Source organism: Rhinatrema bivittatum, chromosome 7 (genome assembly GCF_901001135.1).
Source record: "Rhinatrema bivittatum chromosome 7, aRhiBiv1.1, whole genome shotgun sequence".
NCBI lineage: Eukaryota > Metazoa > Chordata > Amphibia > Gymnophiona > Rhinatrematidae > Rhinatrema > Rhinatrema bivittatum.
The window spans coordinates 151378454-151391219 of record NC_042621.1 but is presented as its reverse complement, the minus strand read 5'-3'; the positions used below and the strand labels follow the sequence as shown (position 1 = coordinate 151391219).

The following is a 12766-nucleotide window of genomic DNA, read 5'->3' as shown; positions in this document are numbered from 1 at the left end:
CATCCCAAAGATAGAGAATGTATGTGTATAGTGTGTGTGTGTGTGTGTGGTGGGGGGGGGGGGGGGACAGGAGATGGAGATATTTCTGCTATTTTTCTGAATAAGGAGGCAACCCCCTCAATGAACAGAAAAGCCTCTACTGCAACAGAGCATATACTAACATACAGTGACCACTCTATGCCCTTACAGAGGGACAGCAGCAACTAAAAACAGTTGTATAGGCCCAGCACTCCCAGCAGGAAGTCCTACAAGAGCAACTGAACAAACAACAGGATTGCTTGATACAGTTTGCAGAACCTCTGCAATTTATTACAGTCTGACTTACCCCCTCTGACTCCCATGAGATAAATCCAGACGAAGACCCAAACTGTTTCCTAATGAATTTTGAACAAACTGCTTAGTTAGCAGAATAGCCAGTGTCCACTTGGACCACCTATCTAGGCAATTTGCTGACAGGCTGTCTTCTAGGCAGCTAATTCTAATGGAGGGGCCAACTATATGGAGGCTGAAGCTTACATTGTTGAATGTGGAATGTGTACTCCAGACATGTACCAATAACAATTCCGGTGGGGAGTACTCTAGCTTGGAGAAAGTCTATTGGATCTCTTATATCAGTTGAGGAATTGTCCCCAGACTAGGGAAAAAACTATGAATGTCAACTTAATGACACCCTATCTTTGTACCTTTGTAGATACTATTTGCCCTGGTCTTAGTACTTTTGTAGTTCTAATTGAGCTGGATGAGGTTCCTACATAGGCACTAACATTCCAGCTAGTTAAACCAATTCAGATTGACTATGGACCTCCAGTGACTTTAGCTTGCATTCACAGAGATCAAAGGAAGTCCCCTACCACACAGGTTTCACTTAAGCACCCACTGGGTAGGCCTGTCATGAAGTGGGAGCACTTCCAAGGCTCTCATATCCTGTCATCCTGGGATGCTATTTTCCAAACTTTGAAACTCTGAATCCAGCTTAATGCTGAATCAACCAGCTCTGTTCCTGAAGAAGAGATCTCTCCATGGGGAAGCCCAAAATTATATATGAGGAATTCCAAGGCAACTAAAATACAACAGCAACAACATCAAGGAAATGCTGTATATTCCAGGCAACCAGAAGCCACAGCAGATAGGCTTACTGAGACAAAAAAAAAATAAAATTCCAGCAACCCAGAAACTCTTAATTGGTCCCCCAAAAAGGGTGGAGATGGGTAACCCTGGAAAAGTTAGATAAGCCCCACCAGAAGATGGTTCCCCTAAGATTGGCCAAGGACATATATAGGTGTTAAAGGGTTAGATGTGCTCTGGCTTAGGGATCTGCACCCCAACTCTATCCTTCATTAGAAGAAGAAATTCTAGATCAGGGTGGGAAAAGAAAATAGAAATGGCAATGTCCTACCTTGGGAGGCATTCAAGGAAGGGACTGGCACTCAATCTAGGATGGTTGAACTGAGAGGGAGGGTATGTGAAGGGGTATATAGGAAAATCCCTCAGAGTACCTTAAAGAACCAACTCCAGCTATCTAGCCCGGTCCATTATAAGGGATACCCAGAAGAGAAAGCCATTTCCCTGGGGAGAGGAATAAAAGCTCAGGCCCAGGGAGGAAGAGAGAGGCCCTAAAAACGAGAAGGCAGATTCTATGCTAAGATTATTTATGATTGCCATATTTTTTATTTAAAGTTGCTGAGGTAAGCAGAGCTTTCTATGCTACTTTTCTGTTGTGCTGTAAATTATAAATTGATTTTGTGAAGAAAAGGCTGGCAGCCAGACTATCCATCCTCCTGCGCCCTCCCTGTGCCAAAGGCCACCCCTACAGTATGGTAGACCTAAAGTTATTGAGTTCTTAGCAGCAATGTGGATCACACAAACCTATCTTTTCTGACTGAGAAATATTGTTCTATTTTACAGAATAAACAGAATTTCCTGAGGAGGATCCTATTGTTGTTTAGGCCCACTTTCTAGATAGTAGTCAGTTGGGACTTGACAAATTAGATGTTGAGTGAGTGATGATCTGTTTTACTGTAATACAAACAAACCAAAAAATATTGCAATCTATAATTGCTATAGTATGACCTGCTCCATAAAACAGTTGTCAGTGGGGTTTATTGGATCTTAATCATAGAGCATGATAATAAGAACCCAGAAATTTCCAGGAACTCAGTCAGTAAATTAATATATTTTGAATTAAGAGATCAAAGGACAAATATGATATGCTTTAGTGCTTAGGATTACTTTAATATACCAGGAAAATTTAAATGACAAGAGAAAGCATGGAATGAAAGAGTTACCATAAGATTGAGCTAATTGACTAACAATTTAAATGCAGGGGCTAACATGCATGTTCTTGATTGCCTGAAGTCATTTTTCAATACTGCTTCTTTGTTCCAGATTGGCCTTGTTTGTGATGCTCTGTATGATGACCTCCACCTAGAATATAAAACCATGATATTAGTGGAAAAGTAGCATAAAACATTTTCCAGCTTTCAGCTCACTTCCTTCCCTATTTTTTTTAACATACAAATATGAAAATATCTGAAAATGTTTGGGTATTTTCATTTGAGGCTATTTTTTTGTTCATTTCATTCAGAATGAACCAAAAATAGCCTCATTTGTTGTGTTTTGCACCTTCATGTCAAATGAATGCTCATCGCTCATAAGGGACTACATTCCAAATGAATATAACAATCAGTCAAAAAGGCATCTAATAGAATGACATTTCTGCAAGTATACAATTACATTATTAATTAAATATTAGCATTCCCATGAAATTTAACACTGTATATAATCTACCTGAAAAAGTTACTTCCCTACCCCAGGATCCTGAAATGGCTGGTGTAAAATCAAAACTATAGGACCAGAAGATCATTTGGTAATTTTGCATTAAGTGATAAATCTTAAAATATTTGCAAAAAAAATAGCCAAGGTCAAAATTACATGTTGGGATCAGGAAGTGACTTATGAAATTTGTATTGAGGTAAGTCTTCAGTTCTGTATTAAAAAAAAAAATACCTGCTAGTTCAGTTCTAACCTCAATTCTAATGAATTTGAAATCTGAAGGTTCGGGTTAGCACCTGTAAAGGAGCACTTTCTGGTTCTCACTAATTTCATTTCCTTCAAAGGATAATCCAGGAGATGAACTTTCTGACTAGATGCTGATTAGAGATATATTCTAGTCCTATCCTGGTCCTATACCTCTGATGGCCTTAAATACCAAGGTTAAGGCCTTGAAAATAATTTGCAACTTTAATAGGAACTTGTGCAAGGAAATAAGGAGGGAAGCCCTATCCTGCCTTTGATGACCCCATTACCAATCTGGCTCCAGTGTTCAGTACCACCTGGAGTCTGGATAACGTATTGAGAATTCCCAGATATTACAATAATTATGTATCTTTTAATCTTCAGAGAACATTTCTGTGACTAATTCAATTTTATTAAAATTTCCTCTGTAAAACAGTTTGTTATGTTTGACATAAGATAAAGTGGTCAGGTAATTGTTAAAAAATAAAATATGAACCTGGCAGCTCGAGGTATAATTTATTAAAATCACAGTGCAAGTGATGATAAATACCTGTACCATATGAAGAGTATTGGGGTGGTTTTCTTAATGCATACTAGAAATGTGAATCGGAACCGGAATCGGTTCGGATTCCGGTTCCGATTCACATGTGGTTTTTTTTTTCATCAGGCCCGATCGCGGTTTTGTTTATCAGCTGCGCCCGAGCCGATAAATAAAAAACCCACCCCCAACCCTTTAAAACTAATCCCTTAGCTTCCCCCACCCTCCCAACCCCCCCAAAAACTTTTTACAGGTGCCTGGTGGTCCAGTGGGGGTCCCTGGAACAATCTCCCGCTCCCGGGCCGTCGGCTGCAACTAATCAAAATGGCGCTGATGGCCCTTTGCCCTTACCATGTGACAGGGTATCCGTGCCATTGGCCGGACCCTGTCACATGGTAGGAGCACTGGATGGCCCGCGCCATCTTGTGCTCCTACCATGTGACGGGGCTGACCAATGGCACCGGTAGCCCCTGTGACATAGTAAGGGCAAAGGCTATCGGCGTCATTTTGATTACTGGCAGCCAATGGCCTGAGTGCAGGAGATTGCTCCCGGACCCCCACTGGACCACCAGGGGCTTTTGGCAAGTCTTGGGGGACCCTCCTGACCCCCATAAGACTTGCCAAAAGTCCAGCAGGGGTCCGGGAGCGATCTCCGGCACTCGGACCGTTGCTCCAGGGACCCCCACTGGACCACCAGGTATCAGTAAAAAGGTTTTGGGGGGTCAGGAGGGTGGGGGAAGCTAAGGGAATAGTTTTAAAGGGTCGGGGTGGGTTTAGGGGTTATTTTTGTGTGCCCTTTTTCCCGCCCTCCCCCAAAATGATAAGAGAACCCCAACGATCAATTTTGTGGGGTTTTCCTATCATTTTGGGGGAGCCCCCGATTTCTGACGATTTTGAAAATATCGTCCGATATTTTCAATCGTCTGAAGCCCGATTCACATCCCTAATGCATACCTCTCCAAAGAGTCTGTAGTAATTTACACGGTTTATAAAATTATTATTATTTTTATGAAGTAAAACTTGTAATCATTACCGTGACCTTTCTTGTGGTCATCATGGGAGCCATGGGACTGCTGACCGCACTGTCCTCCATCACTGCCAGCCTTGGAAGTTATGCTTGTCTCTAGCATCAAGGGTACATCAGAGCAGAAAGAGTGATTTTCTGATTCTTTAGCAGTGAAGAATTTATATTTTTGTTACCCCTCCCCCCCTATACTCTGTTATGTCTATATAATAAATTTTTGTTTTATTGGGTGAAGTACCAATACAGGGTGGAGATATCAGGAAGGGAGAGAGGAGAAGAAGATAGAGGTTGAGAGGCCAGGGAGGGGCTGGGTTAGGAAGCAGAATGTCATTTCTTTGCTCTGTCTGCTTCAGGCCTCAGCCCCTCCCTTCAGGTTCCCTGTACACTGTCTGGAGGGTAGGGTCTGCAGCAGGAGGCTGAGGCTCTTCTTTGCTGAGGGAGATTCAGCAACAAATCTTCAGTGGATTGCTGTATCCAGATTTTTACCATACTAGGTACAGGCCAAATATGTCTTTTTGACAAATTTGGGCCTGTACTTTAGTCTTGTCTGGTTCAATATGTCCTAAACCATCATTTATGCCTCCATTTTTAGCCTATTCCCATATAGTGTAGACATGATAGCAAAAGTCTTTGGCCTGAGGACATCCACAATGATTCCCTCTACAAACTGGTATGGAAGTGCAGTGAATCTGGCCAGTAGGTATCACTGTTACAGTGATAGTTGTGATTCCCTCCTCTCCTCAGGACTATAAATGTTGCTTCTGCAATATTCCAGCCCTCAATGGCATCAGGAGCTGAAGCCAAAATTGGGAACAGAGTGCCAGTATCCCACAGAGCAATGTGCAGCACTGCCACTGGGTCATCAGACCAACCTTGCGTTTAGAAGAATATTATCAAAATAGAATATGAACCCTGCAGCTTGAGGGAAATTTAATAAAATAATGGGGCCAATTACAGAATCAGTTTTAATACCTTTAAAACATTTTCAACTTTTATGAATGCAAACATCTCCAAATATCACACCGCAGCTTTTAAAAGGCTTTCTAATGAAAAATTATGAGAATGAATTACAACTTACGACCATAGCTTTGACCTTTCTGTTAGCATGAATCACCTCCAACCTGTAAGCCCCCTGTGGTCTAACTCCACTGTCCTCCACTATCACCACCCTGCCAGATGTGGTTGTTTCAGGTGAATAGGAATAGGAATAGGAAATGTTGCTCTGTGAAGCTTTGCTATTGTCTTCTTGAACATGCCATTAAACTTGATTTGCATGTACCTGGAGACTTTTCCCCATATTTAACCTGCTCTTGTTTAGTCAAGCCATCATTGCTACACTTCTTGGCCAGAAGCCGCAGACCATAATTCTCTCTGCACCCTGGTATGCAGCATGCTCAATCTGTTTGAGTGGTTGTTGGCATTCCTTTCCTCCAAGGGATTGTTAATCACTGCCTCTGCAGCATTCAGGACTCCTAGTTCAAGCTGTGGAGACCTGAAGCTGAGCTTGGGAACAGAGCCCAGGTCTCCCACATAGCAGTGTAAGCCACTCTGCATTGGGCAATTCAGCAAACCCAGGTCAGGAAATATGGTATATTGAGGTTCAAATTCAGACACAATCCAGATGGCAAAGTTAGTGGATAAACTTATTGGGCTAACTTTGGAGGTATATTCAGTAGTAAGCCACACTATTGAATATAGCCAGCTATCTTAAAGTTAGCCAGCTAACTATAGTCAGTTAACTATAAGACAGCTCTTTGGCCTGACTAGACTTAGGGGGTCATTTTCTATTGCTTATCATGTACGATAGCTTGCCGGGGGCGGAGTCGGGGAGGCGAGGAGGCTGATGCTGCAATGTCTTCACTGGCAGTGATAAGGTAAGCACCGTTATCGTTGCCAGTAGTGTGCCCAATAGCACCACCTTTCACATTGGCACTATTGGACGCGAAAGCCGGCAGCGACAACACCGCGGTGGTGCGATAGCTGCCGGCTTTCGCAGGCCTGCCCCCCATTTTCGCTAGATTCACCATTCTGAGTTAGAATGGTGAATCTAGGCCTTAGTTGGCTAAGTTATCTGACTAGATCTGAATATTGGAGTTAACTGGTTAACTTAGCTGGATAACTCACCTCCTCCCATTTATGCCCCTGGTCAGTGACAGCTTTAGGGTTTTGATGCCCGTAGACATTGTTCGTACTGACGCCCCTTGCCATCTCCTCCCTCCCCTCCAAAAAGGGACAATAGAGTAGAAGGTATAAAGCACAGGTTTTTTTCTGCTCTGCTCTATCTGCTTCAGGATTACCTCCTCCCCTCATGTCCCTAAATAACAAGAGGAGAGGTGGGGTGGGGTGGGGGGATTAGGGAGCAGAGTGACTTTTCTTTGCTCCCTGCTTCTACTGTCACCTCATCGCTCTCCTCCTATTCCCTGTAGAGACCAGGAGGGGATAGGAAGGAATAGGGAATAGGCATGTTTGTCTTTGCTCTGTCTCTTCCAGCCTCCCCTTCTTCTCCAGTTCTCTGCATTGGGAGGAGGGGGGTGGGGGCTGCAGCAGGAAGCAGAAGGCTGTTCTTTGATGAGTGAGATTCAGGACAGCGGGGAGACAGCAAATCTTATGTGGGGCTACTACCCCACCCACACACAGATTTTTGCCACCCTAGGCACAGGCCTAGTGTGCCTATTGGGAAATCCAGGCCTGCTATGGAGTGCCCTTAACTTATTTGGCTAAATTCTAGCCACCTAACTTATTAGCCGGCTAGATTTTAGCCAGATATATGCCCAAATATATTAATTTAGCTGGCTAAATGCTTTTGAATATGGACCTAAATGGTAATAATAAAATATGAATCTTTCATTTTAACCAAAAAGTAATATAATGTTAGTGTCTACATCAGCTTTTAAAATATTTCTATGGAAAAATTATTAAATTGAATTAAAACTTACGACTATAGCTTTGACCTTTCTGTTGGGATGAATCACCTCCAACCTGTGAGCCCCCTATGCTCTGACCTCCACAATCACCACCCTTGCCAGATGTGGTTGTTTCTGGTGATGCAGAAGAGAACAGAATGGGAAATGTGACTCTGTGAAGGTTCTTGAATATGACATGAAAGTTGAATCACAAATAATTGGAGTTTTTACCACATTTTTAAACTGTTTCTGTTTACCCAAGCCTTCAAAGCTACAGTTCTTGGCCAAAAGACATAGACCATATTTCTCTCTGCAGCCAGGAATGACTACAATCTGAATCTGTTTGAGCGATGTTTGGAATTCCCTTCCTTGAAGGGACTGTAATCACTGCCTCCGCAGCATTCAGTTCAAACTGTGGGGAGCTAGGAAACAGAATCCAGTTCTCCCACCTAGCTGTGTGAGCCACCATGCCAATGGGCCATTGACTAAATCTCATATTAGGAAATATATTTTTAATATATAGTGTGACTCTACTGAAATTCAAGAAAATTACAGAATCAACCTTAATTGTATTCAAAATATTCTGTTATAAAGAATGTAATTATCTTCAAAGATCACGCAGCAGTTTTAAATAGCTTCTAAAAAGAGCATTATTTTAAAGAAATAAAACTTACGACCATAGCTTTGACTCCCTGTGGTCTGACTCCACTGTCCTCCGCAATCACCGCCTTTGCCAGATGTGGTTGATGTGCTTGATGTGGTTGTTTCTGGTGATGCAGTGTAGAACAGAACATGTCATGAAAGTTGAGTAACAAGTAATTGGAGTGTTTCCCACATTTTTAACCTATTTCTGATTAGCCAAGCCATCAAAGCTAAGGTTCTTAGCCAGAAGCCACAGACCATAATGCTCTCGGCACCCTGGTATGCAGCATCCTGAATCTGAGTGATGGTTGGAATTCCCTTCCTCCGAGGGACTGTAATCACTGCCTCTGCCGCATTCCTACTTCAGGCTATGGGGAGCTGAAGCTGAGCTAGGAAACAGAACCCAGTTCTCCCACCTAGCTGTGTGAGCCACCCTGCCAATGGGCCATTGACTAAATCTCATATTAGGAAATATATTTTTAATATATAGTGTGACTCTTCTGAAATTCAAGAAAATTACAGAATCAACCTTAATTGTATTCAAAATTTTCTGTTATAAAGAATGTAAACATCTTCAAAGATCACGCAGCAGTTTTAAATAGCTTATAAAAAGAACATTATTTTAAAGAAATAAAACTTACGACCATAGCTTTGACTCCCTGTGGTCTGACTCCACTGTCCTCCACAATCACCGCTTTTGCCAGATGTGGTTGATGTGGTTGATGTGGTTGTTTCTGGTGATGCAGTATAGAACAGAACATGTCATGAAAGCTGAGTAACAAGTAATTGGAGTGTTTCCCACATTTTTAACCTATTTCTGATTAGCCAAGCCATCAAAGCTAAGGTTCTTAGCCAGAAGCCACAGACCATAATGCTCTTGGCACCCTGGTATGCAGCATCCTGAATCTGAGTGATGGTTGGAATTCCCTTCCTCCGAGGAACTATAATCACTGCCTCTGCCGCATTCCTACTTCAGGCTGTGGGGAGCTGAAGCTAAACTTGGGAACAGAACCCAGTTCTCCCACATAGCTGTATGAGCCACCCTGCCACTAGGTCATTGACTAAATCTCATATTAGGAAATATATTGTTAAATATAAAGTATGACTCTTCTTTACTGAAATTTAAGAAAATAATAGAATCAACTTTAATTGTATTCAAACTTTTCAGTTATCAAGATTGCAAAAATCTTCAAAGATCACTCAGCAGTTTTAAATAGTTTCTAAAGAAAATAATTTTAAAGAACTGAAACTTACGACCCTGGCTTTGACTCCCTGTGGTCTGACTCCACTGTCCTCCACTGGTTGTTTCTGGTGATGCAAAGTAGAACAGAATGGGAAATATTACTCTGTGATGCTTCTTGAATATGTCATGAAAGTTGAGTAACAAGCAATTAGAATTTTTTCCACATTTTTAACTTCTGATTAGCCAAGACATCACAGCTACAGTTTTTGGTTAAAAGCTACAATACACAATTCTCTCTGGACCCTGGTATGCAGCATCCTGAATCTGTCTGAATGATGATTGGAATTCCCTTCCTCCAAGGGATGGCAATCACTATCCATGTAGCATTCAGAATTCCTAGATCAAGCTGTGGGGAGCAGAAACTGAGCTTGGGAAAAGAACCCTGGTCTTCCATATAGCAGTGTGACCCACACTGCCACTAGGTTTTGACCAAATCAGGTCAGGAAATATATTGTTAAATATAATGTATGACTCCTTCGTCTTGACTGAAATTTAGTAAAAAAAAAGGCAGTTTCAACAGAATTAACTTTCTTTGTATTCAATATGTTCACTTATCAAGATTGCAAAAATCTCCAAAGATCACTAAGCAGTTTTAAATCGTTTCTAAAGAGCATCATTTTAAAGAACTGAAACTTACGACCAGTGCTTTGACTCCCTGTGGTCTGACTCCACTGTCCTCCACAATCACCGCCCTTGCCAGATGTGGTTGTTTCTGAGGATGCAGAAAAGAACAGGACAGGAAATGTCACTCTTTGAAAGTTCTTGAATATGTCATAAAAGTTGTGTAACAAGTAATCTGAAATGTTCCCACATTTTTAACCTGTTTCTGTTTAGCCAAGCCATCAAAGCTAAGGTTCTTGGCCAAAATCTACAATACACAATTCTCTCTGCACCCTGCTATGCAGCTTCCTGAATCTGTTTGAGAGATATCTGGAATTCCCTTCCTCCGAGAGATTGTAATCACTACCCCTGCTGCATTCATTCCTACTTCAGGCTGTGGGGAGCTGAAGCTGAGCTTGGAAACAGAACCCAGGTCTGCCACATAGCAGTGTGAGCCACCATGCCACTGGGACATTGAGTAAATCTCATATTAGGAAATATATTGTTAAATATAAAGTATCACTCCATCTTTACTGAAATTTAAGAAAATAATAGAATCAACTTTAATTGTATTCAAACTTTTCAGTTATCAAGATGGCAAAAATCTTTGAAGATCACTCAGCAGTTTTAAATAGTTTCTAAAGAAAATATTTTTAAAGAACTGAAACTTACGACCCTGGCTTTGACTCCCTGTGGTCTGACTCCACTTTCCTCCACTGGTTGTTTCTGGTGTTGCAAAGTAGAACAGAATGGGAAATATTACTCTGTGATGCTTCTTGAATTTGTCATGAAAGTTGTGTAAAAGGTAATCTGAATGTTTTCCTGTTTCTGATTAGCCAAGCCATCAAAGCTAAGAATCTTGGCCAGAAGCCTCAGACCATAAATCTCTCTGCACCCTGGTATGCAGCTTCCTGAATCTGTTTGAACGATGGTTGGAATTCCCTTCCTCCGATGGACTATAATCACTACCCATGCAGCATTCAGAATTCCTAGTTCAGGCTGTGGGGAGCTGAAGCTGAGTTTGGAAACAGAACCCAGGTCTCCCACATAGCAGTGTGAGACTCCCTACCACTGCGTCATTGTGCAAACCCAGGCCAGGAAATATATTATTAAATATAAAGTATGACTCTTCTTGACTGAAATTTAAGAAAATAATAAAATAGAATAATAGAATATAATTGTATTCAAAATTTTCAGTTATCAAGATTTCAAAAATTTTCAAAGGTCACTCAGCAGTTTTAAATAGTTTCTAAAGAAGAACATATATTTAAAGAACTGAAACTTACGACCCTGGCTTTGACTCCCTGTGGTCTGACTCCACTGTCCTCCACCATCACCGCCCTTGCCAATTGTGGATGTTTCTGATGTCATAGAATAGAGCAAAATAGGAAATGTGAGTCTGAGAATTTTGGTAGTACCTGCTTGAACAGGACATTAATCTTCATTCTCAATTGCCTGGAAATGTTTCCCACAGAAAGTCACAGACCACGCTTCCCTTTGGAATCTGGTTACAAGCAGCCTGAATCTAACCAGTAGGTGTCACAGTTTCATTGATATCTTGGACCATCCCGGGGATTGTAAATGTTGCCTTTCCAGCAATCTCAGTTTGGGCTGTCCTGAGGAGCTGAGGTCAGGCATGGGCCTGAACCCAGTTCTTCCACATGTGACATCTTCACCTTGGGTCACCGGGTGAACTCCAGGTGAGAAAGAATATCTTTAAAAAAAATGACCCTTTCATCTTGCGGTAAATTTAATAAAATTACAAAATAAATAACAGAATCAATATTTGCATCATAATGAAATAGAACTTACGATCAAAGGCTTTCACTTGGTTATTGTCTTGGTCCTGTTGGGATGTTGTCTTCTGATTCCACTGTCCTCCTCCTCCTTTGGCAGACATGTTTGTCTCTGTCTGTGTAGAGCAGTACAGAACAGGAAGAGAGATTCTGTGTGGCTTTAGTCCTGTCTGCATGAACTTTGCCTTTTATACACAAGAACAGTTCCTCCCTGTGTCAAATGGCCTTGGTGGAGCCATTTGAGGAGCAAATAGGAATTTAACATCATTCACATAATTAAGGGTCACTCTCTAATTATTTTTGTCCAAAAGCTAAGGTGGATATCACCCAGTGTAATTTCTCATATAGATTATTTAAAATTATGTGGTTTGCATGTTTAATATGCAAATTATAGCTTGACATTTTCTGGGGATGAATCATTTTCCAAATTTAGCTCTTTGCAGTCGTCGTAAGTTTAAGTGTTTTCTTTTTTCTAATTAAAAAGGCAAGACAAAATTAGAGATTAGAAGGTAAACTAGAAAGAGGGTTCAAGAACAGGGGTTCCAAATGCCTACTTTACTATTGTGTTCTATTGGCCATTCATATATACTGATCGGATACATATAACATTATAAATTTGACTTCAGCAAAGTCTTGTAGTGTACCTTGATGTTATAATATCACACATAGCTACCGCCACTACATAAAATCAGAAGATACACAATAAATCTATGAATTAATGTCATGGTTGTTTTGGTAAGATGCAAATATAACTTTAAATACAGCTACATGTATTTATTACTTTCAAAGCATCCCGGATATTTCTTTTGTAAACACTGAAACACAGAGCTGCAAACGCAAGGGCCTAATCTGTTGCAGAACTCACTGCTCCTTTTGACCCCACAAGACACACTCTCTGATATCCCTCAGACCTCAGCACTCCCTCACTCCAGTAGCTTCAGAGAAGTAACATTCTTACTTAAGGATACATATTCAAAACATGTTTCAGTGACTGACCTGGGCAGT

The 12766-nt window shown here is 41.2% G+C and overlaps 1 protein-coding gene across 23 annotated transcripts in view; it reads right to left on the bottom strand.

The window, feature by feature from the left end:
- LOC115095529 (uncharacterized transmembrane protein DDB_G0289901-like) overlaps window positions 1–11943 on the bottom strand; it is a 162821-nt gene extending 150878 nt beyond the window's left edge. For 5 of the 23 annotated variants that reach the window (XM_029609366.1, XM_029609349.1, XM_029609342.1 and 2 more), the window contains exons 1-7: window positions 11778–11943; window positions 11252–11326; window positions 10638–10691; window positions 10003–10077; window positions 9377–9430; window positions 8764–8856; window positions 8155–8247 (exon numbers count right to left, since the gene is read on the bottom strand). In XM_029609366.1, the coding sequence (XP_029465226.1) occupies window positions 8155–8247; window positions 8764–8856; window positions 9377–9430; window positions 10003–10077; window positions 10638–10691; window positions 11252–11299 (417 nt within the window). In that variant the 5' untranslated portion in view covers window positions 11300–11326; window positions 11778–11943. The remainder of the gene's footprint in view (window positions 1–8154; window positions 8248–8763; window positions 8857–9376; window positions 9431–10002; window positions 10078–10637; window positions 10692–11251; window positions 11327–11777) is intronic. The other 18 variants (XM_029609361.1, XM_029609365.1, XM_029609343.1 and 15 more) reach the window with 14 other exon arrangements.
- Window positions 11944–12766: the final 823 nt, after the last annotated feature.